At 40.1% G+C, this 26,909-nt stretch overlaps 1 protein-coding gene across 4 annotated transcripts in view; it reads right to left on the bottom strand.

Moving 5' to 3' along the window:
• PTPN12 (protein tyrosine phosphatase non-receptor type 12) overlaps positions 1-25,227 on the bottom strand; it is a 70,814-nt gene extending 45,587 nt beyond the window's left edge. For 3 of the 4 annotated variants that reach the window (XM_062491647.1, XM_062491650.1, XM_062491648.1), the window contains exon 1: positions 25,111-25,227. In XM_062491647.1, coding sequence (XP_062347631.1) covers positions 25,111-25,209 — 99 coding nt within the window. In that variant the 5' untranslated portion in view covers positions 25,210-25,227. Of the gene's footprint in view, positions 1-904; positions 1,352-25,110 lie in introns of those variants that run through there. The other variant, XM_062491649.1, reaches the window with a different exon arrangement.
• Between the last annotated feature and the right edge of the window lie 1,682 nt (positions 25,228-26,909).

Below are 26,909 nucleotides of genomic sequence, written 5' to 3'. Positions count from 1 at the left end.
AACTCATAAGCCAGGGGAACCCCCTTGCTAAAAATCATGATTTCCAAGTTACTGGATTTATTATTTTCCTCTTATTCCCTCAGTATTAGGCTTTATGCATGTTCACAGCACAGGTATATTAAGAGCATCATATTTAATCTTGTTTTAAAACAAGAAATGGTTACAGGTCTAGGTAAACGTCTTTTCAAGAGCCACTATGAGTTATCCAGGAAAGGTGACCACACTACAGTCCACTCCATCTTGGCAGTCTATCCCAGACTCTGCCTTTGAAGTAAATCAAATTTTGGCAGCTTGGGTGTGACACTGTCAGTGCAACATTTGAGTGAAAATTTCTGCAGACCATGTCTTTCACACAAAACAGAGATGAAGCAGATACTTGTCCTGCTCTCCCTTACACACATCAGATTTGCTTCAAAACCCAACAGCTCTGATGTAACAGCAGCAGATACCAAAGTAACAATGCCCTCAAGATCAACTCTTGGAAACCTAGAAGAAACTAGCTAAAGGCAAATTGAGACTTTTTCCACAAAGAAACACCCCAAAGGCAAGAGTCTTTATTCCAGGTCAATCAGGCAGCTAAAGGGAACTTAAGTCATATTTATTCATGGCCACAGAAAGGGCTGGACCAGTCACTGGTTGTGACACCTTTGTGGCTCTTCAGCTCCAGTGCTTGTGTCTCGACCAACATACCCTGAAACACTCAAAAAACACCCTGTGACAAGTGTTCACAGGAAAACCTGCACAGCAAACACACATGAAGTACAATTCATATCAACAAACAGCATGAGGATCTAAATAAGTACTAGCCTCTATCCTTGAAGATTATTGAGGATTTTTAACCATATCAATTCTCTCTGAAATATTTCATCATCTATCAGCATCTATTACTCCCCACAGTCTTTACCATTCCTTTGCCTGAGACTTCATAGTATGTGGCATGAAGCATAAAGATCCATGGAGAATGTATCTTGCCTTTGTTTCTGCTCAGCACGAAAGAAAAGGGGGGGAACCAACCCAAATTCTCCTCCCTCTTCCTTCACAAGATGCAAAACCCTTCCTCTTTTCCCACGCCTTGGAACACATTTCCTTGAGGTCAGTGTTTGTTTTCCAAGCAATTCATACAAGGTGGAAAAAAAAATTAAAAAAAAGCACCATGACTGAAACAGGAAACACTGAGCTTTCACTCCAATAGAAGTAAACTAGAATTTGCTACCTGTTAGTCCCCCACTACACCAAAGCTGCCATAAATAAAGGCACAGGAGAATAGTCCTGGAGCCTTACTAAAACCTTACTTAAGCCTTTTAATAAATCTGCACACACTCACACACTCTAAAAAGGTCTGACAGAGGTGTTATATCCTGCCTTCCCAAAAGGGTTTTAGCAGCCATGTCTTGCCAATTTATCTGAAACACAGATCCTGCCCTGTAAGATTTTCACTGAGAATGACTTGAAGCTGAAAAGTTGGAGCCTAAAAATTGTGCGGGGTAAAAAGCAGAGCTGTTTGTACAGTCAAAAAACACCGTAATTGTGATCCAGTTTTGAGTCCAAATTACCTTACTGAAACACCTCTAGAGCTCAGAGGTGCTGTTCCCTTCAGTGACATCCTTTGGCATACAGCTGAAATGCTATTCAATGACATGTGTTTAGTGTTTAATTTACAATTCCAATTTTTAAAAATGCCAATTTTGTCTTTCACTAGAAGTATTAACTTTTTTTAATTTTTTTTAAAGCAAGATTGAACCTTGCAGAGAAACACAGTGAGACTTTCAGCAATTTAGAACCCCCACCATTCAGCAGGTAAAACTACAATACTGATGATAATATAGTTATGACAGTTAATGGTTGGCAGGTAAAACCCCCACCATTTAATCAAGAAAAATAAGAAAACTTTTAACAAACACTGAATCAGTACTTCCATGCAGCAACACATATGCAGGGAATATAAAAGGGATTGTTAAAAAAAAAATATGAGACAGCAAATAGAAAATACATTTCTACTATCTGGAGAAAAGATGCTTGCAACTATTTTCACCCTTTCTTTGAGGCTGTGTTTGGAAGCCAAGGAATGTGCTAGTTATAAAAAGGCCATTTATGATAAGATTTCAATAACATTTTAAGATCTAGAAAGAAGTAGCTTCATTAAAGTCACAAACATGTACTAAGATTTCAACTGTAATAACCCTAGCTAATAAGTAGCACAACATTTACAGAGAGACAAAGGAATTTTGTGTTGTAATCATTTATATTTGCAGTATATGTCAATTTTTGCCTAACAAACTTGTCCCCAACAATTCAGGAGCACACACCTTCCAAGCATAAATCTGGTTTCAAAAAGAGACAGGACAAGGAATCCAAAGACCAACAAAATTCTCATAATTCTGGCAGAAAGAACTATAAAGCACCTATTGAAATGAAACCAAAGCAGTAATGGCTAGTACAAAAACAATAAATTCAGACAACCAGTTATTTCCACGCATGACTTTAGATTATTTCTCTCCATTAAAGTTCTTGCTTTAATGGCTGAACATGCAAGTAGAACTGCTAATTGTTCGAATGCTTGAACAATATGAACTTTGCCATTTAATTTGTTTCTGCTGAATTCAAGAAAAGGTCCTTAAATCTTCTCCATGCATGCTATACTGTATGCAATTGTCTCCCACAAAAGGAACACAGGCATCTACACAGTATTACCTTTAAGAGTACATATTATAGTATTAATATAGTATTACCACTCAAGGAGGTTTCTTACTTGCCTCACATTTTATTTCAATAAGCACTTGAAGAAAAGGAAAAGGCTGTGGTGCTTCTCCAACATAACCACTGACATACCATTAACCCTTTGAATTCCATGGTGACCTTAATCCCACGTATTCTCAGGCCAAGCCAATCCAAAAGTGGCAACAAAGGCAATAGTTGTCTCTTTGGCAGGCCTGTATCTTGACAAGATACGAAAGAAAGTAAATGAAAATACTATTTTAATCAAAGAGATTGAAGCTTAACCTTTTTAAAACCATTGACATTTTTTATGACATTTTTAATTCTGAAGACTCACTAAAGCTTGTACCTACAGAGTCAAGTAAAAGACATTCATTGTATATCCTCTTAAAAACAGTGTTGAAAACCTATACCATTATACTCTTCATACTTCTACAATAAAGCCTTTAAATAATTTTTATTCTGTACATCAAAACTGCAGTTCAAATTTTAAATTATTTTCCAAATAGTTGTAGGATGCCTTTTTTACATTTATAATGCAATCATTTGTGTAATTTTTATATTTTGAAGAGCAAAGGAAAAATGGCATCATATGAAGCACATGCTTCATCACCTAAAGATTTTTGAGTACTCCACAACTTAAATTTGCTACACAGCTAATGTGCAAAACACATTCCCTCTACAGTGCCAAATTTCAACAAAGAGAAAGTCCTCAAGTCAACTGGTAGAATCAATGTGGTTAAGACAAGGGCCTTGTCAATCAAGCTGCTGATAAATTTAAAATAAACCTCAGCTGCCATTGCTTAAAAAAAAGATTAACATTTACAATCCAGAAGTACAAGCCGATGGTTTGTTTGGTAAACAATAGCACAGGGGGTTTTATCTGATACACAAACAACTTTATTCAACACCTCCGGGTTCTGGATGACAGATTTACTTCCAGGTATTTCAGAAACTCACGGGAACACCTTCAGATCCCACCTCAAGATCTTTATCTATAATTCTCATCTATGTGGAATATGTGACTCCACTTCCTTTCTTGGAAAAGGAAACTGTTCCAATCTGAGCTTCAACTAAGTATTTGATACAGTGCCAATGCAAAAGAAGAGTATGTGAATTTCTACAGGAATTCAGTCGAGACTAGTCTCTTTAGTTTGTTTTTACAAGGAAAAATTTAAAAAAAAATCGTCTGACTCAAAGGATTTCACAAGCAGAGTTTATCAAAAAAACTTCCCAGACCAAGAAGGCATTTTCCTTCATGACCTCTCCAGCAAAGCAGTGCACAGTAACAAACCAGAAGAGAGTAAGAAATGAAGATGGGAATATAACATTAATCAAGAGAACCACCTTTTAGGGTAAAAGAAAAAAGAATAAACCTCAAAAATGCCAAATAAAGTGGTAGGCTAGAAGTTACAATGAAGGAAACACAAATGCATATCACAAATAACTAAGTGGCAACTCAAGAGTTATAGAAGTCACCAAGGAAAAAAAAGACACAATAGTTACTGATAACCTGTATTCAGTAATTAGTCCAGCATGCTGGTGAACTACAGATGAGACAATATAAACTCTCAACAGACAACGGGAAACAGAAAAAAAAAAAAAACACACTTTTTCTTCTTAGTTAACACAACAGGTTAGTTAAACCTGTGATTTTTCTGTTTTAATGGACTATGCTGTTAATTTTCTTTGTGGTTCAAAATTAGTAAAACTTGAAATTAAGGAAATTTTCCTCTTAGAAGAGATGCATTCATATTCTACTATTGCTTGCATTGCCTAAATGCACACATAAAGGGCTGATAGGTTTTACATTTGTTTGCTGGTACTCCATATAAAACATTAATTCTTCTGTATTGCAATAATTTTGGTTGTAATAGTCTGGTTTTATTTGGGGATACTTTCAAAGTAACCAAAGAATGCTAGCAAATATTAGCATCTTTCAGGAAAAAAATAACCAAAGTTTACTCTGGACAAGGAAGAAATACTGTCTTTTAAAAAATGGTCCCTGAACATTTAATTCTAGCACCCTCATCCTAAGCAATGTCAGCCTAACTTTCTATTAGTCTTGTACCATTAAACAGTACAAGAAAGGCTTTTCTTTGATTTTAAGTCCTAATTTAAGTTCCTTGAAATAGTCTCATTCTAACCACATTTACAAAGTTACCAGATAGTCAACAAATCCAATCCCAGTACAGTATTGTTTAATGAGTACTAGTGCAGAATAGTTTGAACACTTGAGAGATCAAACAGTAATCTGCAGCAATACTTAAGCATGGCATCTCCTGCTGTCAAGCTTTAGGCTGAATTTATTTTGTCTGATAAAGAAATGTGGATTTTATTACTTCAGAAACAAAATGTCTATTTTTGTCTTTAATGAAATACTAACATTTTGACAAATATTTTCAGGAAGTTTGATTTCTAAGCACTGCTCTCTGCTTGGGGACATTCCTGGAAAATCTGTGGTTTTGTTAAAGCTCCTCCTGCTACTTGGTTCCCACTAACATGGGAACTAAACTAACATGAATAGGACAAGCTGCAATGCAGCTATTAGGCAATTAGTAGGCTTCAAGTTTCATAGGAAGAACAGGCACAGAACTGAAGAGAACTTAGAGGCACTGTGTGTCTCAGAGGTGAGAAGGTGGAACACTTGCTGAGAGTTGTGGCTGTTCAGCCTGGAGAAGAGAAGGCTTTAAGGAGACCTTAGAGCAGCCAACAACAGAGATGGAAAGGGACTTTTCCCAAGGAAATTACTTCAAACTGAAAGAAGGCAGGTTTAGCTAAGATATTAGGAAGAAATGTTTTACTATGAGGGTGGTGACACACCTGAACAGGTTGCCCACAAAAGCTCTGGGTACCTCATCTTTGGAACTGTTCAGGGCCAGGTCGGGTGAAGTTTTGAGCAAGATGTTGTCCCTGTCCATAGCAGGGCCAGTGGAATTAGATGATCTTTAAGGTCCCTTCCAATCCAAACCACACAATGATTTTATGATCTGCCTCTTGCTGTGCTCCACAGGTAATTTATATTCTACACAGGCCGGGAGGAGAACTAATGCCCTAACTTGAATCATTTTATTACAAACAACCCAGGCTAATATGCAGGTGACTTGAAGGAAAAAAAACACCTCAAAACCCAGTAACAAAAACACACAATTACTTTGACCGCATAGACTTCCCATCTTAAACTCCAGAAATCACATAAAAATGGACTGGGCTTTACCCTTTTTCCCTAACAACCTCAAGGATGTAAATGAAAGAAAAATTATGCAAAAGTTTAGAAGAAAGATGGCCACTAAGCAGTTCTCTTGCCCTGTGTCAGTGGAACCCATCCACTAGATGTCAGTGTCCTCTTGGGCAGAGGAAAACCCTGGCTCCCAATGGAAATAGGGCAGCTGGCAGCCCTTGGTTATCAGGTCAACTGCACAGGAGGAAATTCTTATCAAGCATCCCTAGGCTACAACAGAAGCAGCCAGTAACAGCAGCAGTTGTGGGTAAGAGACACAGAACAAATATAGCCCCAGACACAAAGCTCAGCCAATAGTGCTGAGAATCTCATGACTAAGAAGTCTTTCATGAAACATTACTGACATTTTTCAGGATGCTGAACGTGAGTGCTAAAAAAAACCTGCAAGATAAAGGTATTTCTGTTTCTTACTTCCTGAAATACCCCAAAACACCAACCAATGTTTATGGGAGAAAAAAAAAAAGCCACAAGAATGGGTTCTACCTCTACTAAAATATAAATCCACCTTCAAGAGGCTTAGACTTGGAAGCAATAATGTAAATTATTACAACACAGAGTAAAATCCTCTGTGATAGGCATGAAATACCACACCCTAAATAAAAGGCAAAGCCAAAGAGCCAAAGTCAAAGTTCAGGCACATAAAGTGACTGCTGTCAGAAGAAATGAGTAGTTCTTTCTATTCACCTGCGCTACATCTAGATGTTAAGGCAAAGTTTTGAATTGAGTATTTCAGTTGGAAGAGACCTAAAATTATCATTTAGTCCAGCTGCCTGACCTCTTCAAGGGTGTCTAAATTTAAGTCTAAAAGGAGAATACCAATATAGAAGGAATCTTAAACTTTACTTCAGGACCATACTTGTAAACTAATGACACCTCTACAAATTATGTTGGGCTGATGGGCAAGGGCATTCCAGGGGGGAAGCAGCATCACGAATTACAAAAGAAGACAGACAAACAAGGAAGGTGACAAAAAGCAAGCTAAATTTTTGTGATATATTTTAATGCACCCAGGATTGTATGAAACCTATACAATCAAGGAAATTATCATTGTAGTGGTAGCACACACAAGAAATCTCTTGGTTCTTGTGGAGGAGACTGGGAAGGATATGAAGTTGAAAAAAAGAAATTCAGTATTTCAGAGGGTTATGAAGTGAAGATTGCTTTCTTTTTGAAGATATTGGATCAGCTTGCCAGAGAATCTTTCGATCCCCCAGCAAGAAAAACACCTTGAAGCCAATTAGAACAAGCACAGGACCTGGCTAAGGACACATCCTGAAGAACCACTTATAGTTACTGCTCATATCTGTTATTCTTGCCAGACAGGAAAAGGCTAAAAAAAAATTGCCACAGTCTCAAAGGAGAAAAAAAAAAAGGGGGGGGGGGAAAGGGGGAAAAAATAGTAAAAAAAAAAAAAAAGTAAAAAAAAAGTAAACTGGGGAAGTTGAATGAAAGGAAGTTACATGGAACTAAAACCATAAAACACTTGCAAGCAGTCCAGGGCCTGCTGAAACACGCCAGGCAGCAGTACACTGTCCTGAGCAGGGATGGGCTCTGCTGTCCGTGCTCATCAACCTGCTGCTACTGTGGCTACTTCTGAGCTTCTACTCAGATTCTGCCATTGAGAAAGACTGGGAGGATGGCTCCATTTCATTCCCAACATTCTCACAGTGTCCTACAGGCACAATACAGTATTAGACTAGGTGTGTATTTGATTTGACACATGACGTTGTTTTAACACTCTGAAGAAAAGTATCATATGATCCTAAACTTTATCTCCTTCTCTTCCTCCCCCATTAATAATGTACCTATTGCACTATGTACACCAGACTGCATTGCACTGCCTGGAAAGGATTTAAAATAAAAAACCCTTGTTCCTGTTATTATTTTCTCCCAACCACTACAACTGCAGTTATGATCATTTGAACTGGTCGGTTTTTTTACCCAAGTTGTTTTTAAGGAACTGTCTTTTACTCAGATCCCACTTGCCCATGCAAGTCTAAGACAGTTTTACCCTTTTGCTCTTACGCTGCAAATCCAAAGAAATCTCAAGAAAATTGCCCTCAATACAGAAATAACTCCAGGTTTTATTTCCCATGTGCATATATGCCTTACAATAACACTGTGCTTGCTGGTCCATCTCTTTCCAAGATAATTGTTTTGGTAACTTTAATGTACAAATACTTCTTGAGAACAGCAAAAAAGGCAACCAGGGGAACATCCTGGCCAAATTTCAACTCTTCAGCATTTCCTGTAAGCCTTATTTAGATCACATCTTCATTCACCTTGCTGATACTATTGGTTGGTCAAATGCAGTGATCTGTAGATTCATCTACTCATCTTCTTTCCCAATTATGAATATACCTATTGTACTATGTGTAGCAGATTCTAATTTCAACAGCACTAAAAAATACCCACACACCCCAAACCTCACCCCAAAAAACTCTAAAAATGTTTATAACATTTTGAGATCCTTTCCAGGCAGCATAAGACAATCACATTCATATTATTCTATTCTACCTAATATCACAATTATCAATATTCAACTAATTTACTGTGTTCAAGTAACAAACCCATCACCTCAGCACATAAGTAGTCTTTACAAAGCAATACTTCTTTCCTGGTTTATTCATTCTGATTAAATTATTGATTATGTACCTAAGTGTCTGGATACCATCAGAAAAAGCAGCTAAAGTAGATTCTTGGCTTTTCTACCTCGTAGAAGATGGCAAGTTACCACCTTGGATACAATTCTAAGGCATACTTCAGATTTTAAAGAAGTTTCCCTCAAGCTAAAACCATAAATGTATAAACCACTATTTATCTGCTTCCTTCCACCATATATTGCAGAAGTTAACAAATAGAATACAGGGAAACAGGTTTTGATGATCAACATGATTATAAGATAAGGACAGAGGGGTTTCTTTCTTTATAACTTTGGGATTCTTTAAGTTTGGTATGAGCCATGCTTCATTAATGCAAGTCTGTTCAGCTTCTGGCACAATGAACTAACATGAGGACAGAATTTCATTCCCACCCTACAGACAAGGGTCAGCTGGTTTATTTTGCCTGTACCAGAGGCAACAGTTAACATCAATGACAACAGCTAATTATATATTGAGATTTTCTCTAACTGTTGCATCAAGTTTTCACAGTATTTCACTTCTTAGCTTTTTACTCAAATTCTGTCGTTTTAATCTTATTTACTAAACCACTAATCTTTATTGCCATTCCTTCCTCATCTCAGAGCAAATGCTGTCTGCACAAGAACTTGCTAGGGACTCTGGCTGCAGCCTACAATTGCCCATCTAGGAACAGGAAAGCTGCTCACCACTCACTCAGTATTCCTCTTTTCTCTGCTTACATCTACATTAAAAAAAAAATCTGAGCTGTGGTCAAATTCACATCCTAATTCTGGAAAACCAGAACCTATTTCAGCAAAGCCACAGAATTAACAATGTGCCTTGGTGACACAGAGTGGTCACTCTGGAAGAGCAGCAGCAGCTGGATTGGCATCACAAAGCCCCACTGCCTGCAGAGACCAGTCAGGCCTTGTTTGAATGTAAAATACTGGTGACAGCTCCCTGCACAAGCAGAACTTCCTCCACATTTTTGCTGTCTCTTTCAACTCAGCACATTGCTCAACATACATTCCTCATGGAGACAGCAGCACACTGCCAACCTGCACACAAATAAGCCATGAACACCTCTCCTGCTCTAGGTCACTAAAATACAATGTAGTCTTCAAAAACTCCTCATTCTGAACAGCTTCCTCCTAACCTTCACTCTACTCTGCTGCCCTCTCCATCAAAATGTTGTTTTACCTCCCTCAAGAAACATACATGTTATAGCGTTTTAGTGAGTACTGAACTTATATTTCAATTATTTAAAAGTGCAATTAGATGTCATTTCTCCAATTTTAAATCTCCAAACTCGTGAAACTGCTAGTCACAGTTCTTCAGAATGACAAAATAAGTAGATAAAATACAGGAAATGAGGAGAATTGCATTACCAAAGTTATTTCCTCTGATCTATCAAAGCCGCTCTCAGGAAAAGTTAGATAAGGAAGAATTGAATTTAAAATTTCACAAAGATAGCAAATACTAAACCAAAGTGGGAGTTTCTTTTTTATACGAAAAAAAGAGCAACTGGTGAAAATTAGGCTACATAGCACTAACCAGCTTAAAAAGAACAAGTAGCATTGCTGCTTACAGCCATGAAAACTACATGACTTGCTCTTCAGTGAGGAAACAGATGTACCTTTAAGAAAAAACCCAAACTCCTAAATTCCTACAGATCTTGAAGATTGCCTATTGCAGTGTTTCTAGCTAGAAAATAGGCTATAGATATTGCATGAAATTTGGACTGGGGAGAAACAATGACCCTTTCCAAATATTGGAACTCCCTACTTATTACTAGGAAAATTATTTAACCACAGTTAAATAGGACTCAAAGTTTCTCAGTATTATTTTCCCTTAATGAAGTGGCAGCATTCCAAACCTTTAAAAGACCTCAATTCATTTTCAACACATCAGTTAAATTCAATCTCAACTTCTGTATCTGCTGCTGCAGTTTGACTTTAAAGGACAGTAGCATTTTTCTAAAGCAATGCCCTTTTTAATCCTTCCATTTGTGATTTCCCTTAAAGGCTACCTTCTTCTCATTCCCAGTTTCTAGCACTGTGCATCAGTATTCCACTGGGCAACCAGAACAGCCATTAATGCTAATAAGCCCAGACAGCAATACACGTTTGTTCTAAAGAGACAGTAACTGCATGACAAGTAATAGGATGAGACATACAGGATTGCTAAGTCCTGGCTTTAAAATGCAAAATACAGAAACACATACTCTATAGCCAAAGCAAATTAATTCACAGGAGCAGTGAAGTATCACAATGTCTTATCAGGATGCAAGTGCTTCTTATAGATGCATTATGGTGAATAGCAGAGGATGTGAACATGCTCAAGTATACCACTTACTAGAAGATTGCATCCTGGCCCCAGTGCAAGCTTCACTGCTATTCCCTCTGAATACTGACTGCATTCCTTGTAGCTGTCAGGACTCAATATTTATTTCTGAATACTCAAATTAGGCTTTGATCTCCATGAATCTCTGTAACAACCAAGCTTAGACAAAACCTCAACACTCCAGTGGCTCTTTTGAGGAAAGGGATCCATAAGCAATATTACCTGGTCCAGTACAAACCTGGAAATATTATTCCTGGTGAAATGAACAAACCACAACAGGAAAATTCATAAGGGACGCTGCATGAAGATTCTTATAAAGACCATATAAACTAGTCTGGTTAAATATATTTGTCCATAGTCATTAAAAAAGCAGTGACTATCAGAGCCAGGCAACACTTTTAAATGTAACTTTCTCTGTAAGAGGATAGCACAGACAATAAAATGTGTGGCCAAGCTACTCTGTTCTGAATTTAAAACCAAGACCCAAATAGACCAGCCAGTTCTGTTTTGACCACTGAATTAAGAAAAAGAAAACAACCCCCCCCCCACATATACTTTCTTATAATCCAACAACTGATCATGCAATACTCACACAGCTTAAAAGGGTACCAAACTAAACTGCAGTTAATCATTTACCTTCAGTTCATCAAATCCATCACAACCTGCATGAAGCCAATGCTTGTTCTGAAGAGCTTCTAGTCTAGAAGTGAAGTTAAAGAACTGTAGGAAACTTAATCGTATGGTTTCCCACTCATCATGCAATGGCTTCTGTCATCCAAAACCAGCAAAAGCCAAAGGTTTTAGAAAAATAAGGAGATCATTTTAGCAGCCCAGGGATAAGGTAGCACAAACAGAATTGAAAAGAAAACCTAGGAAAATCCAAACACAACATAAAGAGGGGAGCAGAATTAAAACATTCAAGAGATATTGGAGTTGATATGGATCAAAAACACATATTGCAATTTGCATAAGATCTGACAGAAATACTACGCCCAGTGGAAAACTACACACTTCATAGGATGATTCAACAAGCAGCTGATATAAACACAGAATTCCTGAAGGGTATCTTGTTTGTATAATGTCCAGAAGCTAGATCAAATAAGCTAAAGACAAGTCAAAGACAAGACTATGAATACAAGAGGAAGCTCATATGAGCAAGAATTTCTGTCTTCCAAAAAAAGTCCTTCCCCGATGGTCTTCAAGGTAACCTCCAGAAGCAAGTGAGGTAACTTTGTTTTTGTGCTGTTAAGATGTGTTGTGAGTTTTAAGGGTTTCTCAAGCCCATCTGGTAAATTAAAAGATTTTATGTACTTTTCACACAATATGACAATCACATACCCACTAACCCACCAAACACAGGAAGCAGAGAAGGTTGGGATCTCCATCCAAACAGATCTGCAGCTCAGGCATACAAAGTTGGTAAACTGCTGTGGTGGGTAGACCCTGGCTGGTGCCAGGTGCCCACCAAAGCCACTCTATCCCTCTCCTCTGCAACTGGAGAAGGGAGACAAAAAATATAATGAATATGATGAAAAGCTCATAACTTAAGAACAGAGAGAGAGCACTCACTGACAGCCAACACAGGCAAAATAGATTTGACTTTGGAATATTAACTGAATTTATTACCAACAAATAATCAGAAGTAAAACAAATATTAAAAACAAACAAAACAAACCAAAACATCCTTCCTCCAACCCTCCCTCCCAGGCTCTACATCCTCCTCCCAAGTAGAGCAGGGAGGTGGGGAATGGGGGTGACGTGACAGTTCATCATATGTTTTTTTTCTACCACTGCTCAGAGAGAAGAACCCTTCTCCTGCTCCACCATGGGATCCCTCCCACAGGAGACAGTTCTCCAGGAACTTCTCCAGTGTGAGCCCTTCCCACAAGCTACAGTTCATGAACTCTTCCAATGTGGGCCACTATTCCATGTGGTGCAGTCCTTCATGAACAGATTGCTCCAGTGTGACCCCCACACGGTCACAAGTCCTACTAGGAAACTTGGTCCAGCAGGGGCTTCTCCCTGTCAGGAGTCTGTTCCCAGGTGGGCTTCCCACAGGGTCACAGCCTCCCTTGGACATCCACCTGCTCCAGCGTGGAGTCCTCCAGGGGCTGCAGGTGGATCTCTGCTCCCCATGGAGCTCCCTGGCTGCAGGGGCACAGCTGCCTCACCGTGGGCTGCCCCAGGGAATCTGCTCCAGCACCTGGAGCCCCTCCTGCCCCTCCTTCTGCACTGCCCTGGGTGCCTGCAGGGCTGTTTCTCTCAGATATTCTCAGTCTGCTGTTCTCTGGCCACAATTACAATTACTTCTGCACAATAACTTTTTTGGGTTTTCTTCTTGAATATGTCATCCCAGAGGTGCTGCCACCATCACTGATGGCTCAACCTCAACCAGCAATGGGTCCCTCTTGGAGCTGCTGGCATTGGCTCTGTTGGATGTGGGGGAAGCCTCTGGTGGCTTCTCAAAGAAGCCACTCCTGTAGCCCCCACCCAGTACCAAAATCAGGCCATGCAAAACCAATACAGCAACATTCCCATAAGAACAACATTCTACCCTCTCAGCTGTCACCAATAAACAACAGAATCCAGTACCACACTAAAAAGAACCTGTCAGCAGGGGAAGGGGGGGGAACTCTATATAATAAGGAAATATTGTCTGCTTTGTTATCATTTATCTAATTCAGGTGTTCCATGCAAAGTATTCCATCTATACCATCAGTACACCATTTGGGAAACCCCTAAATCAGCATTAAGTTCTGCAGGTGTTACAGTGTTAAGTAATACAACAGCCCAATAAACTAATAAGAAAAACAAATTACAAAATAAACCACATGGCAGTCAAAGAATAAAAAGAAACTCATTTTTGCATTTATTTACAAAAGGCAATTCCAGTGCCTCCCTGACATGCCCTACATGATCCTCTACCTAGCAAAAAATCATGGTCATTTTTAGTTCAAAAGGTACTGTGTCAAGAAATAAATCACTTCTTTACCTTCTTATAACCCTTCACTGAATTCCCTTGTTACTTCATTGCTGCTTTTCTCACTTCTAAACATATCTTGACCTCATATACACTTAGTATATCTGGAAGTAACCTTTCTCCACAAGAGCTAAAGACATCATCACTGAGATTTTTATATCCACATATTTTCATTGGATGATCATACCATCTTACTGTACCAGACAGGGAATATTTTTTTTCTATGAATACAAGAAGGAAAGCCCATTATGTATGCTCTAAGGCTGGAGAAACAGGATGCTGGCTTCATTTTCACACAATCACCAATTTAAACAGTGCTAATGCTTTTTTAAATTGCCATGCCAGAAAGACATGCTGCTATAGTTTTGCACCAAAAATACCAACATGTTTAATCATGTGTAAGGCACCAAATGCAAGCTCACACCCAGGCTACTCCATATTAGTATTAGTTATGGAATTAGCTAGCATTTTATAAAGAAATATTCTTTCCCTTTAGGAAATCACACTGATTTATGGCAACAGCTTGATGACTTTGGGATACACACATTTTTTCAGTGTTATTGGTCCCTCACTTTAAAGAATTTATCAACAAGCTCTAAATTTCTGTAATTTGTAAAAAACTACACCTAGGCTTCTCTGCCACAGTTTCACCTGATCTTTTCAGAACAACAAAAATAGGAAGTTGACATCTCAGACAGTCTGCAAGCTGCATATTCACCACAAAAGGGAAAAGAAATGAAAGCTCACATTTCATCATCTTGGTCAAAATATTAAGAAAATAGATGGCACCGGTTGAAGAAGCAACTGTAGCAGTGTTACTACAGAACTCCAGGGCAATTTCCACAGCAGCTCTGTGGAACAGCCTCTGGAAAAGGTCTTCTGTTTACAAGAAAAATATAAAAGGTTGTGATAGGGCTTAACCTGCAGCTTAATAACAACTTATTTCAGAGCAGCTTAATAGCAACGTATTTCAGAGCATTCAGTTTGAAAAGCAGACTCATGTGCAAAGTTTTAAGTGCCTGTGTAGCACTTAATGCAATTTTCTAGCAAAGGGCTATTAAAGGAAACAACATATTTCTCCCTTCCAGGCCTAGTCTTCATGAAGTAAAAATAACAGAAAATAAAGGATCTATAAAACACCCTAGTTCTTTACTAAAGTAAATTCCAGTGTGTGACCGCAGTACTTTGCAAGTCCTTTCTACCTGCCTAAAATCAGTCATTTTTCTCCATTGACATTTACATACAGTTATTAACATCACAGTTCTGTTTATGTAACCTCAAAGAAAATGAGTTAAAATTAATTTTACAGACTGATTTGGTCTTAATAAAAATCCACACAGTTTTGTGTAACCACCTAAACTACTAAAATGGAAATCTTAGAAGTAACTGTTGAACACTTAGAGTTATCTGGGGACATTCACAGTATCTAAGAGATTATTTCCTTCCTTTTGCAGTTTGTGCAATAGGGGTGCTGCCCTATAGGCAATTTATAATTAATTCTACTCTACAGGAATTCTCAGTTTCTTGAAGCAGTTCAACTAACCTACATATGCCCTTCCCTCCAGAACACTGTTTCATTTTCCAGCTTTATTTTGAGCTAAATGTTTCCCCTGAGTATTCCTACTGGACAACTGCATTCATTTCAATTAACAAATACCTATTTGCTAAAATTATCAGAATATACATGAGGGAGTAAGTAATAACAAAAGCATTCCAGCTGTAATCCTGCTTCCCATGCATGAAGGTAAACATTCAAACAGAAAATAAAGGAAGAATTAATACTGATTTTCTACATGTGTACAAACAGTAAAAAAAAGAGCTATGCACTGCAAATATGCAGGACATGATACATTTACCACTGAGACAACTCCATGATTAATTTTACTCACTCACAGAGCAGCCAGACATCAACTTCCAGCCCAGCCTATCCACAGTTGAAGAGCAGTGCACTATTCCTGTCACTTGTGTCTGTTTTGCTTTTTATATTAATTGATCTCTCAGTTTTGAGCAGTGAAACATCTGGACAACTAATCTAATAAGAGCATTTGTCTAAATAGGAAGCTATACCCAAGTACCACATGTGCTACCCACACACTTGAGGAAAAAAAAGACACTGTTCCATCACAGGGTTATGCATTACAGAGTCAAACAATCAAATAAGAACTGAAACATTCAGGACAGAGTAGAACACTACTCAGGCTTCTCAAGAGCAGAGCAGTTCCCACAGTAATCAGTCATTTAAACAGGATGCATAATCTACACTGACAAGTCCTCTGAACACTTGGACAGGAAACCCATGAAACATCCTTTCAGTTTGGAACTGAGATGTTCAAAGATAGCTGTGTCCTCCAAGAACTACCAGGAGTATAAAAAATAATGCCATACTATCATAATGGAAGACAAAATGTATTTTAAATCGTAATCACCAATGGAAAAAAATATTAAAATTCTGGAACAAGCCCCTGAGACTCCCAATGCTGCCAGGTAGCTGGAAATCATGCTAGTAAATCCAGGAAAAATGTGCATGAACTAGAACCTAGAACTAATCTAGCTCAGCACAAGATATTAATTTCTCATCCATGATACTGACCCTAAAGCAAATAAGAAAGATAGCAAGGATAGCAACAATAGCAGAGGTGCTGACTGCCCAACCTCAATAAAAGCAGGAACACAAGACATCACTCATGCACAACATTGCTTTCAGCCTCTCTTTGATTTTATTAGCTGCCCAGAAGAAAAGCCTTGGCCCCTTGTTGCCACTGCAGCCCAGCTGCACAGCTGAAAGATGGTCATTTACCTCTCCAGACCCCCAAAAACCACACTCCTCCACTGATCCACATAGCTGTTCCTCCTGTGATCACAAAGAGTACAAAACATCTGTGTGTTTTCAGAAGAAAAACAAAAAGCAGATGTCATCCACATGAGACAGCAAATATGACAAGACAGCAGGACAAATGCAGCAAGATGTAAAACTGTTCAAAGGGACACCCACTGTACTCTGACCTTAGAAAAACAAACCCAGCTACACCTTATAAGACTACAAAAAAAGGAAGTTAATGCAAAAAAAGTTTATTTGAAAATGACAAGTTCAGTGTCATAACTAAAAGAAAGAGATTAAAGTAGTACTACATACATTCTTTAAAGCAATATGGTTTTAACTAAGCTAACTTCCCCTTGGAGACTGATGCTTTCCAACCCATGACTTTAGACACCAAAAATCATAGCAAAGATCAGGCAATTAAAACTAATAAATTTCAATAATGTTTAGGAATCAAGGCCTGCTCTCCAACATGTAAAATATGAAGCACATAGCCCTTCTGCCAAACAGGAAGGAACACAAATTACATGGATACCCTTAACAACTATGTTAGGATTTCTCCAAATCACAGCAAATCAAAAATAGAACAATCCAACCAATCCATGCAGCACTTAAAACTTTCAGTTTACTCATATAGTTGCCCTTGGCACATTCTTAACACTAGGCAATTCAATTCTTTCTGCAGAACTAAGGGAGCTCAGAAGTAAAATTAATATAGAAAATTAACTGCCAGAAACATTATGGTAGGATTTCCTTCAAACTATTGATGCTTCCTTCCACAAATCTGAATGAATGAAACTTGTTTCTTTATTTGCTTCTGTTCCTAATGACATGTGTAGCCCATGAGGCAACATCATTCATAGCTTCAGTCATCTCTTAATAGCCAGATATTTCCCCCATTGAAGGAACTGCCTTGCTACTTCTTTGAGCTGATAATTCAATTTTTCCAAGTTTCACTTTCACAAGACTCTTCCATTAGGACAATATTGCCTTTAAGTCTTCCCATAAATTAAGACCAATAAAATTGCCTTTTAAAGAAATTAAAAGTATTGGCTTGTAGGAAGACAGATAGGAGCAAAAATTAGGTCAACTAAACTAGGACATCCATTTATACCTCTATTTATTTGGTACCTTTTGGGAAACATTTTTCTCTACTTGTTCTTTTTAGCTGTGTACGAATTTTTTCATTATAGAGCTGATGACAAAAGGGTAGCTAGAACAAGGCCTTCAGGGACACAAGCAGTAACTTTCCCCTGCAAACCTCAGTGACTGAAACATTCTGACACCAGTATTTTAGAGATACTTTAAAACAACAGTTTCCAACCCAGAAGGACAGTCCTAAAGCCTGACAGACCTGACTGTGCTCTTCTGCTCTTTCAATTCTTTCCTTACCTTGCTGCACTCTCAGCTTCCCCAGCAAAGCTACTGGCTTTGCATTCATGTTGTCTCATCAATACTGGGTCTGAACATAATCTGGCTTCTTGAAGATGCACAGGGACTCCAGACACAGCTCCAACAATACAGCTGCTCTCTGGGGCTCCAGGTTGCAGATCCAAAACTCCACAGCCATGCCAGAGTGCTGTCCTTTCATAAATACATTCTGATTGCTCAAATCTGAGCAAATACTTTCACGAGTTAAGTTTCTATTAGGAAGTTTTTTTTGCTAGATGAAGCAGGGAAACAAAGAGCTTAATCTTCTCTGCAACATTCATGTGCTAGTTAAAAGAAATAGAAATGCACGTCCACGCTTCATTCAGGGCAAATGCACACAGCGGAATTATCCAAGCCTGTGCTGCCATAACCACAGCAATTGTGGAGTACAACAGCTTGAAGAAAACACCAGGATGCAAACACTGCACTTCCTAATGGCACAAAGAGCTCCTACTCTACCTAATTCACTTGTGCTTTACTCAGCTCCTTACCTGACTTTTAACATGGATGCCTCTTCCTAACTGAAGGCTGCTTTATAAGACCAAGAAAAAAAAAACCCCATCATCTACCATCTTATTTCAGTTCAAGAAATCCATACCCAAGGCACTTGTACAGTTTCAAGTTTTCCCAGCACAAAGAAATGCATTACTATTTTCCCTACACCAAAAAGTCCTTTGTACTAGGCATATATAGTCAAACTGCAGCAGTACACAATGGGAAATCCACGAATCTTAAATAGTAACAGTGAAGAAGATAAAGTATAATTCCTGTTTATTACAAACCAATGGCTTGAACAGATTAACATAGACACCTCAGACTTTTGTTGCACTCATGATCAACAAATTTATACATAGTACATAATCTGAATACCTGCTTAACCTTCCCCTGCTCACAGAACTGATAACTTGTATTTAGCTTTAACAGCATCAAGGAAAATGACCTGACTGCAATTTTAAAGTAAATTACATATAAACCAAACCAAGAAATCCATACTTTAGATCAGTCGCACATAGGCAGAGTAGTACACAGACATACAATCATGCATATACAAATACATAAGCATGTACACAGAACTACAGATTAGGGTCTAAGGCTGATGAATTACAGTCACATGAGACATATCCATAGATACATATCTGTAGATAACTATCTATCTATCCATATATCTAACTAAGTACAGCAAAAGGTACTGTAGAATTGAGGTAAGAATAAAAACAAAGTATTTGACATGCTATTTAAATTATTTGGAGTGCATGTAGTATGCCATGAGGTGCAAGGTCAACATCACCATTTGCTCCTCCTGAATGCTTCTTTAATATTCTGCAAAAGCCATGCACAACCCTTTATTCCAAAAGAACAGCAGACTTAAAACACTGGTGTCTTTGCAAAATGAGCAAACAGAACTTATTACCACACAAGCTATCTGACAAAACCCAGAGCATTGCCTAACTGACTTGGTTTAGTTTCACGTACTGAAAGAGCAGCAATTTCAGGCAGAGTTTGCAAGTTCTTATATCTCAGGGTCACTACAGAGGCTTTGTGGCTGTATTCAACTGCCTCTATGAAAATTCAGAATGGCATCTTTGAAGCCACAGAAACAAAACTTGTTTCCTCAGAAGGGGACAAAGCTGAATATTTAAACTGAAGGATTGTTCATGAAAACCTGTATTTTCACATAGCATTGAATGAACAGTATTTCACAAAATTTCAGAAGCCTCTGAAGTTTGGGTTTACTGAAATGACTATTCAGTCACATTGCCCCAACCAGGCTGGGTGCATGTAAAAGAAGTTTTATGAATGGTCTCGATGACTGTAACCACACACAAAGTAACGTGCTGGGGTGTGCCCCCCACATACAAATTAACAGCATCCAGCTGAAATACAGTTAATGGAAACAACTTTAAAAATACATTTACACGCAAATTTAAGCATAATATGAAAGGCGATTACTAAGAGATCCATTATTTAACCCTGAAAGGATAACAATGCACAAGGCATATCTGAAGTGACAGTTGCCTATGACCTATTAACTCATTGCTAAGAGCAGAGTTTCTTATAACTGATCATCTGTACAACACACTTACAGGTCATTTTCTCCAAGGCAATTCCTCCTTCTGCCACACTTCAGGGAAAATAAGTGCTCCAAACAGTTGATTTTTTTTCAAAAGAACACAGTTTACAAGAATTCTATGCAAACCTCTGCTTACACCAATTAAATCTTGGATTTGAAGTTTCAAGAAACAGTTTACCATGTAGTTGATTCTATGAAAGGATTTTTCCCAGTTTAATCTTTACAAATACACATAACATCTCTTGAAAAGACAGCATGCATTTTATAACACATATGACAAAGCATTAGTGTTTCTAACAATATATTACAAGCACAAAACTCATTCAATAGATACTAGAAAATTCCAAAAAATGTCTATATGGTGAGATCTTAAAAAAACTTAAAAAGCAGAGATACTAAAAAAAGATAAATATTTTATAAGCTTCCAGACTGTATGTCTGCCTTATGAGTTTGAAAGATATCTTCACAGATACTCAAGTGGTGCACTAATAGTATTTGAATCGGAAAGGCTTATGCAAATACACATGAATACACAGACAAGCTTTTAAGAGGGGCATTTCTGAAGTGCTACAGTTGAATAGTTATTTCTGGTATCCCTAATGCTGTTCCAGAACCATGGAAAAAAAATCTATGTCATGACTGGTATCAGTATGTGATATTTCATTATGTATCTCAGTAGCTTTAATCAGTAATTTAGTATACTGTAGACACTTTATTCATTTTAAGCAACCTTTAGACACTTCAAAAATTGTGCCTTTTCTGGAAAAAAACAAAAGAAACAAAAAAAAACAAAAGCCTTGAAAAATGCACAAAGCAAGTTTTATAACATCTGGTATAACATTTCCTATGACCAGCTACATTTTATCCTTACAAGCCAAGCACATTCCATCTCCCATTTTATTTAAACAGCACTTTCACAAAACAATCAGTTAGAAATGCTTAACTATAAAAATGTCAAAACCAAAACTCTCTAGAGGTAAAAAGCATGTAAATTAGTTTTTTACCTGTTTCAAACCATTCAAATTCCCTTTCATACTCCAGAAAACAGTACCTTGAGTACTTTACTGTTTCCAAACCTAAATGTGTCCTCTTCGATTGAACCGAACACAAACAATATTCAGTTGAGTTAGTTACCTCTGCCCTCTTGAATGAAAGGTATAAAGAGATCTGTGACTAGGTGCAATAAAGTTGGTAAAAAACAATCATTATTACTTAGACTGATGATCTAAGACAAGATCATTTTGACACCACTACCTCCAAACAGCAGCTGAGAGTCCCCTACACAGTATCCAGCACAAAAAAAAAAATAATTCTCAGCCATACACAGTGTCCCATGACAACAGATTAGCCAGATATATAACTCAAAAGATGAAGCAAGACCCTCATATACCACAAAACAATTGAAACATCAGATTTTTGAAGGTAAAGCTTCACAAAGTTCGTATTTAAGTTCTCCCATAACAACGGCAACCTACATCAAACAATAGAAATGAGAGTGTCAGAATGCTTTTGTCATGACTATAACAAAAGAAAACAAAAAAAATGTGTTAATTATGGTAAATTAAAATTTAAAAATAAACCAACAAGTAATATTTATCAAAGTCTTTCTAAATTCTAGAATGGCTGTTTTCTTTTCCTCCATATGGAACTTTGACTTCCAACCCTTGATTGATGTAACACACACATTCATTACAAAAAAATCAGAACCTAGACCACGCTGGTGGCATTTATACAGCATGAAACACCAAGAGGAAGTAATCTATACTTATTTCCTTCTACTCAAATAGCAATGCCAGCAAAAAAACAGGAAAAAGTATACTCCTTGGATGTACTGCAACCATAGTAGCAAAATCCTCACCTGTATTATTTTAGGAAAAAGCCCACCTGCCCCATTTGCACATATACTTGATTACTGGCAAGGCTTACAGACATGTCAGTCCTGCTTTCAAACTATCCACTTCATTTAATCCTAACTGGTCACACCCAGAATATTGAAGTGATCTACCAAAGTCCTGCTTACTTCTTATTGCAAATTAATTAAATACATTTGATTTCCAGTAACAAACTTGCTACTGGTGTCCAGATTACAGAATTTATCTTGTTATCAGAAGGAGCTGGAGAGGCAGTGGTGGAGGGGGTAATATTCAACTTTCCACCTTCCAAGCAGAAGTTGTTTCCAGGTATGTCAATGGCATTATTAAATTGCAGCCTTAGTCATTTACACTCTGGACTTTCAATAGCAATCAGCCAGGCTTATCAGCCTGCCTGTGCACACCTCTAGTTTCTCTACCCTCTCCTCCAGCACTCACTTTTAATTCATTCACTCAGGCCTACATACAACTCTCTAAGCCTATTACTCAACACATTCAAAGCAACAAAGACCTTAAGGTAAAGAATTGTTTTCATTTGCATTCACCCATTATTCCATTCATATTTTAGATTCCATTTTGACTTGGAAACGAAGCAATGAGTAACAGCAAATCCTATTCCACAAACTTGACATTATTTAACAGCCACAGAACATCCTGCACTTAAATGAGAACACACAACCTCCTCCCTCCCTTCTCACTCCTCAAAAAATATCTACTAATTCTTTCACTGAACAGAATACTGAAACTTATTTACCTTTTACCTCTCTTTCCTTCTTCCTTTTAAATCATTTCAAAGAGAATCTGAGCATGGCTCTGTTAAGACAGCCAAATACACCCCAAAACACATAGCCCAAAAATCCCAAAATACCCCAATACATTCATAGTGAAAAAAACAGTTAAACATCAGCAGCTATGATTCTTTTCCTCACACTAATCTATGTCTAGTTTACTACATAAAGGTGAATATTAGAGCTGAAGATCCTAATTTCCTGGTTTTCCTATTATTTACAATACGAAAGTCAAATATGAAACTTTGAAATACAAAGTGTTAAGAGGACAAAAGAAATTTTCAACACAATTCTCCCTGAAATATTTAACACTCAGGTAATACATTTTTCTCCTGAAATATCTTGCCCATTAGTTCCTATAATCTTATTTTTCCCATATTTACCTGCATTCTCTTTTCATGCAGCTACAGGAAAGCAATGGGAAAACTCACTGTCTATATCATTGAAAGCTACAGAAACAAGACGTTGTCAAATAGAGAAATTCAAACAAAAGCTATTTTTCCATACAGAGGTGCCACTGCTTCAAAGAAAGGATGATAAAAATATGTATTGTATGTCATTTGACTACAACAAAGCTAAAACGTCAGGACAACTATCAGATATGAAATGGTAGAGGCGGATTAGGAGATGTAGAACAAAATACTTAACACAGAGATTATTAAAAATGTCCCACATTTTGCACTAGTCCAGGCCAGTATTTCTGTAAAGTATATATAATTTACATGAACAAGACGGGTTCATCAGTGCAGGGCAAGACGTCAATCCGTGTTAAATAGCAATTATATTACTAAAACTATGACTCAATAAAAAGCTTCTGTCAAATTCTGTAACCTTTAAGCTCTCATGTGAACATTTAGAAGGGTCCTATCGCTCCAATACCATTCTTCATTTCACACGTTTCTCTCTTCCTTTCCCACACGCTCAGACGTTTCAGCAGCATACTTTTAGTATTTGCAAAATCCTGCCCAAAGAGCGCAGCCGATTTCCCACGGGCTCCCTCCCCACCCTGGATGAACTCGTTACTTCCCAAAGTCCACTTCCTCTTCCAGCCCTGAACCTGCCAGCGCTCCCAACGCCCCTCTGCCTTGCGCAACATCCGCGGCCTCCTCCCCACATTTCGGACAATCTCCGATGTGACACTTACATTGAGATTTTTTTTTTAATTTTATTTTTTTTTTTGTTGTTCCCAGACCACTGGCACAGACTGACAGCTTAAAGGGCTAACGATGTGCTTTTAATCCCAAGAGCGACGCACAATAAAACGAGCTACAAAGACAGATACGGAGAGCACTAACCTGCTCTCCTTCAGCTCTTCTGGGGGTCAAACTGCATTTTGATAATAAGTATTTAAATGGTATTGGAAAGTGCCAGCAACATCTGCCCAATCAAAATTATTGTTCACAGCTCAGACGACTAGTTCAAAAGATGAAACTCCCAAGATATTGCAACAGCCCTGTTAAACAGCTAAAATAAACCAGGAAAAGCACTAATTCTCTAATAGAAATTTTCCCCGAGCGCACACGTTAACCAAATGCTAACGGTGAACTGATCTAGAAGGAAGAAAGGACGAGGGATACAGACAGGGCTGCGATGGGGGATGGGAGATGTTAGCGAAGGGAAGATGAATATTCCTCCGAGGACTATCAATACATTTAACACATCTCCACGGAAAGAAGAGAAATCTCAAGCAGGCAGCTAGAGGGGCAGATAAAAAGGGAAGGAGGGGAGGAGTGCCCGATTATCCCCAGCTGACATCACAGACGGCAAACCCGCAGAAAAGGGGCTGCAAGGGCGAGGAAGAGCTCGCAGCCCCCCCCCCGCGCCGCCTCTGTCCCCTTTATGCGCTCAGGGAAAGCAGCGGGGGGGGGGGGCGGACGAGGAGCCTCCCGGTTAATTTTGCAAGAGCCGATGACCACCACCTCCGCAGGCGCGGGGAAGGGCCGGGGCCGCGGTGACAAACCTCCCGGGACTGGGGGTCAGGAAGGAGGCTAAATCCAGGCGGACGCTCTCCCCCTCTCCCTCCCTTCCCCCGCCGAGCTCCGAAGTCGAGGTGGGCACAGAGAGCCGGCCGAGCCCCGGGGCACACAATAGCAGGTCACCCCTAGGGATGCGACGCCCGCCCGCCCCGACGCCCCCTCTCTGGCGGGGGATGGGGAAGGGGCTGCGGGTCATCGCCCGGCCCTGGGGGCGGCAGGAGCCCCGCCCGCCCCGCCCGCGCCACCGCCCCTCACCATGAAGTCGCTGGCGAAGTTGTCCTCCCCATTGTGGTCCGTGTCCTTCATGGCCTGGACTCGCTTAATGAATTTCCTCAAGATCTCCTCCTGGCTCATCCTGCCCCGCCGGCCGCCCTACGGAGCGGGAGCCCCGGCCGCCCGCCCGCTCTCCGCCCGGAGCCCCCTCCGCCACACGACCCTTCACCCAGCCGCCTTCCTTCCCTTCCCTTCCCTGCCTCGCCTCTCCCCCGCCCGGGCCTGCCCGCGGCCTGCTGGCTCCGCTCTGGGTCGGCTCCCGCCCCGCTCACGGCCGCCCGGCTGCCCGCTCCATCCTCCCCTCCCTCCACCCGACCCTCCCTGGAGCTGCCGACACGGACACGACACGGCCCCGCCTCCTCCCGTCTCGCGCACGCGCGGCACCCGCCCCGCCCTCCCCCTCTGCCCCGCCTCACCCCGGCGGCGCCCCGCGTCCATTGGCTCTCCCGACAGCCGCCTTGTCCTATTGGCGGCCGCGCACGCCAATCACCGGCCGGCCGAGCTTCGAAGGAGCGCTCGCTGGTCTCAGCCTCACCCGCTCCGCCGGGCGCCCCCCCGTCGTTTCCTGTGGATGGGACCGCCCGAAAGGCGCCTTTTGGAGCGCTGGAAGGGACCATTTGGCGCGCGGGGGGGAGGCTGACCGTAGCGGAGCGCGGTTTCCCCTGGCTGGAGCACAATGGGCGGCGATGGATGTCCGCGGCGCCGCGCTGCAGCGGCATGTCGGGACATGTAGTCGCGACAGCGCCGCGTCCCGGGGCTGGGGGTTCGCGCAGCATCTCACTGAAACTCCCGGATCAGAAGGGTCCCGCCCCGGGTGGGAAGCCCGCAGCCGTGGGACATGCCGGGGGTGTCCCTGCAGCGGCGGTGGACTCCGGGCAGCGGGAAGATGGCGGGGCGGGACAGGGCGGGGGACGGGGACGGGCGCGGACACCTCGCCGGGGGCCGCTCCTTGCGTATTTGAATGTATGTATATTAAGTATAAATATGCGTGTGTGTGTGTGTGTTTGAATAATAATTATATAAATGTAAGCGCATATTCTATGTACATATGAAGTGTATATATGCATGCGTATATGTATGTATGTGTGTGCAGACAGATAGATCTATTTAATAAAAATGTGCGCGGGAGAAACTGAATTGTGGAAGTGCCGCCGGCCGGTGCCAGGCGGGGAGAGGGTCCTGCACCCCTCGGCACCGCAGCGAGAGGGCTCAGGCACCCCGCGCCTTCCTAGTTTAAACACAGTCTAAAATCTCTGCCTTACGTGGTGTTGGAGGATTCGGCAATGTGCTATTTCATTCTTAATGCTATGTGGAAAAGTTAAATTTGTTCATATTTGGCGTCCTGGTGACATTTATAACTTCTGCTTAAGCAAAGCAGCTGTAGAGGTGTGCGTATGTAAAGCCCTATAGCTTTATAAATATTCCAAGTGAAGTCTTTTAAAATGTACTTTTGTTGGTGAAGATCTACACGGCCCTGAGTGATGCTGTTGATCCAGTAAAACCTTGTCTGTCACACGGGCCGATGATAAAGGTCCAAGCTGAGAGGCACAACCCGGCTAAGTCACTCCTGCCCGATCGCCCGTTCTCTACCGCTCGTTCCCTGCCCCGGGAGCGTGTGCAGTCACACCGACACAGCCCCTGTCGGACAGGACATGGAGCCGGCTCAGCTGCAATATAAATCCATAGCAATTCGGTGTGTTTTCTTCTCTGATCGTTCCATCAATCTGGCTTTGAAAAGAAACCTACAAAAATCTTGGTCTTCCTCTGTTGGAGTGAGATAT

This window comes from Cinclus cinclus, chromosome 4 (genome assembly GCF_963662255.1).
Source record: "Cinclus cinclus chromosome 4, bCinCin1.1, whole genome shotgun sequence".
NCBI classification, from domain to species: Eukaryota; Metazoa; Chordata; class Aves; order Passeriformes; family Cinclidae; genus Cinclus; species Cinclus cinclus.
Note: the sequence above shows the minus strand (reverse complement) of the source record. Positions and strands in the feature narration are given on the sequence as shown.